Source organism: Cornus florida, unplaced genomic scaffold (genome assembly GCF_030987335.1).
Source record: "Cornus florida cultivar Cherokee Brave unplaced genomic scaffold, ASM3098733v1 CherokeeBrave_3.0.0_Hap2_Chr10, whole genome shotgun sequence".
In the NCBI taxonomy this organism is placed as follows: Eukaryota; Viridiplantae; Streptophyta; class Magnoliopsida; order Cornales; family Cornaceae; genus Cornus; species Cornus florida.
In genome coordinates, this window is record NW_026775580.1 from 36,588,114 (window position 1) to 36,591,134 (window position 3,021).

General features: G+C 37.4%; 1 protein-coding gene across 1 annotated transcript; it reads right to left on the reverse strand.

Moving 5' to 3' along the window:
- Positions 1-384: 384 nt before the first annotated feature.
- Positions 385-2,676, reverse strand: LOC132278916 (patatin-like protein 2). Its single transcript, XM_059780823.1, has 7 exons — positions 2,545-2,676; positions 2,121-2,302; positions 1,837-2,023; positions 1,551-1,712; positions 1,138-1,440; positions 831-1,003; positions 385-745 (listed from the first exon to the last, which is right to left on the reverse strand). Exons 1-7 carry the CDS (start codon positions 2,674-2,676, stop codon positions 670-672), a joined length of 1,215 nt encoding a protein of 404 aa, XP_059636806.1. The 3' UTR covers positions 385-669.
- Positions 2,677-3,021: the final 345 nt, after the last annotated feature.

The window sequence follows — 3,021 nt, forward strand, 5'->3', positions numbered from 1 at the left end:
ATTACAACCCTATCTTTAAATTCCAATCACACAAAGAGTTATAACTGTTTTAGTGAAGAGTTGTTGGAGAATCCTTTAAACCGAGAGTGGGTAAGTGTGGGAAACTATAGCTATGGCCTTTAGAAGCTTATGGAATTGATTTAAATGGTTAATATAATGTTAGAGAGCCCCATTTGACTTATTATAGTCAAACTCGTCCCCCATATTTTTCTTGAAATGACCATTTTGCCCTTGTGTGTCCTCGGATCCAGGTAGAGACCTGGTTAATATTTCGGACCCATGGATTTGGGATGTGACACCACACTTGTCACAGGGATGCCAGCCACTATTTGCAGTTGCCAATTAGGGCTACCATTTTACAACATCGTAATGGAATTAAGAGTTGACTATTACTAATTCAAAGAGTCGGATAAAGGTCACACGTACATCTCAAAATCCTCCACTTTTTTATTGTTTGGTAAATGTTTGAATACATTAATTCAAACAATCTAGAAAAATTACATTGACAAATGACAATATGTATACCATCAGGACATTATTCAAAAAAAATGAATACGAAGGAATGACTCGAACCCAAAAAAACAAAAAAAAAAAAAACCTTAACTACCACAACTGCAAACCAAAAAAACACTTGTTACATTAAGAAACCCAAACTTGGATTATAGTCCTTTATAGCTTGGGGGCGTGGCCACGTGGTGATCTAGCATTGCGAAGATGTTTCTCTTCAGAGAGTAATTGAGCAAACCTGTGAGAGGAGAGTTATGTCAGAATTATTTAAAGAAAAAAATAAAGAAAACTATGTAGTAAAATCAGCAAGAATAAGATCATACCTTTTTAGAGCCTCTGCATTAGTCTCTTGATCAGAAGGCATAACAGTACCAGTCTCCAAATTTACCCTTGAAACTGGTTTCTTAAGCAACCCATCACCAACCTTCACAAGGTCTTCTAAATTAGTCTTGGTGGCTATATCAACTGAAGATATTATCCCATTTAGTGAGTTGTCCTGAAATTCAATTTGGTTCATCAGAGTTGATAATAAATGTTGGTTGACACAGAGTTAAAGGAAGATTCAGTTTTATACTTTTTTTTTTTTTTTTTTCTTTCCTTGAATCATTGTTTATAAGCACAGGCACATACTTGAATACGAAGGTAATTCTTCTCGGAGTGCAAGGCCTGAAAAACCACAGAAAGATGGAAATCCACCATATCAGCACTTGCTTGGGTAAACACATCCACTAATGGGGTGGAACCACCACTGGTTAACCACCCCAATATACCCCACTTTGCTGCTTCATCTGCATCATATTTTTCCTCAGCTTTGGCTGAGCCAGTTCCTAGGGAAATAACCAATAAACGACCGTAGTCCATTTTCTCAATAGCAAGAAAGTCCGGATTTCCCCGCATGATCTGCTTTGTTACTTCTCCAATTGCTACCAGAGTCTGAAACATTATATAAAGTACAAGAAGAAGTTAAGACAAACCAAAAAGGCAAAACAATGGGGAAAAAATATAAGAAGTTAAGATTTTAAGGGTATTTAAACTACAAATACCGGATTATTGGCAGCAACACCACCATCAATTAAGTTAAATTCTCTCACTCTTCCATCAGCAGCTTTGGTTTCAAAGTAATGTGCTGGAAGGTAAGTTGGCGCTGCTGAGGTTGCAATGCATATATCTGAGAGTGAGGCATCCAAGCTTGGTTTGTTGTGCACCTAATTAAACCATGAAATGCACAAAATAAGCAAGCACCGCTAAGTCCAACCATTACAATGCCTTACAATAAATTATTTAATGAATGGAAATGTACGTTGTGCAAACAAATTAAAAGGGACTTACCTCATAGGTGGAAAAGATTGTTGGCTGGAGTGTCTTGATATCGAATGTCGGTATTGCAATATTAGTCAATGTTTGGTGTAGTTTAGTGTTTCCTAGTTTTTCCTTAACGATATTGTGGAGGTACTTCCCATCGTATTTTGGTCCTGATAGGGCTTTAATAATCTTTGTTGTATTAGGAAATGGAGAGCTGATATTAAAAAAGTTCAACCATATTAGTTAACAACCGTAAAAGATCAGTCATAACTACTTAACTAGCATACATTTAACTTGTTATAAATAATTACCGGACTTGAGGGAAGATTTTAGGGCAGCTTTCGAGGTAGAAGTCGTTGATATCCTTGGCTGCAAATAAAGGACGGTTCCTTTCATTCGGCGCAGTAAGCATGGCAGTAACAAGCCCACCTGTGCTTGTCCCTGCAATCACATCAAAGTAGTCTGCAATTCTTGCATCCTCACCATCCAACTTCTGCACCATATGAAAAAAGAACATAGATCAGTTTGCAGTTCAAAGCATTTTACTTGATAAAATTATGCATTCTAAACATTAACTTGGATGAATGTGCAAGGTACTTTGCATGAAATTGGCATGAGTATTTTGTATGAGAAAAGTCTGCAAAGACAAACTTCTTTTGACTTTATATATGCATTGAAAAAATGCATTTGGAAATACCATATTTAGACGTTTAAGCACAAAAGATACTACTGTACCTGAAGTTCGGACTCCAGAAATCTGAGGATTGTTCCCGGGATAATCCCTCTTATTCCACCTCCATCAATGCTGAGAACTGTGATTAGGTTTCCATAAGTTGGGGGCTGCAGGGGTGACTTTTTTCCTTCCATCTTACTAAAAGGGTGAGAGACGGAGAGATTGAAGTTTCTGATAGCAGAAGAGATTTGAGGTTTTACTAGCCTTGGATACAGCTCTGAAGTTCTGTGACAATGAGAAACCCTCTTTGATGAGGATGGACATTTATAGGCTCCTTGTCCTTATTATTTTTCAAGATTCAAAGACGTCATGAACGATGCATCTGGTTCGAAATTCATGCGGCGTGTACTTCTTTTGGATTAAATTTGACCAAGTCTATCATTCAAAGCATAAATGAATAGTAATTCCACATTCCCACAGTAGTCATCTTGGTAGTCTCCTGCTTTGGCAGCAAAAGATGGTCCCATGGGCACTATATG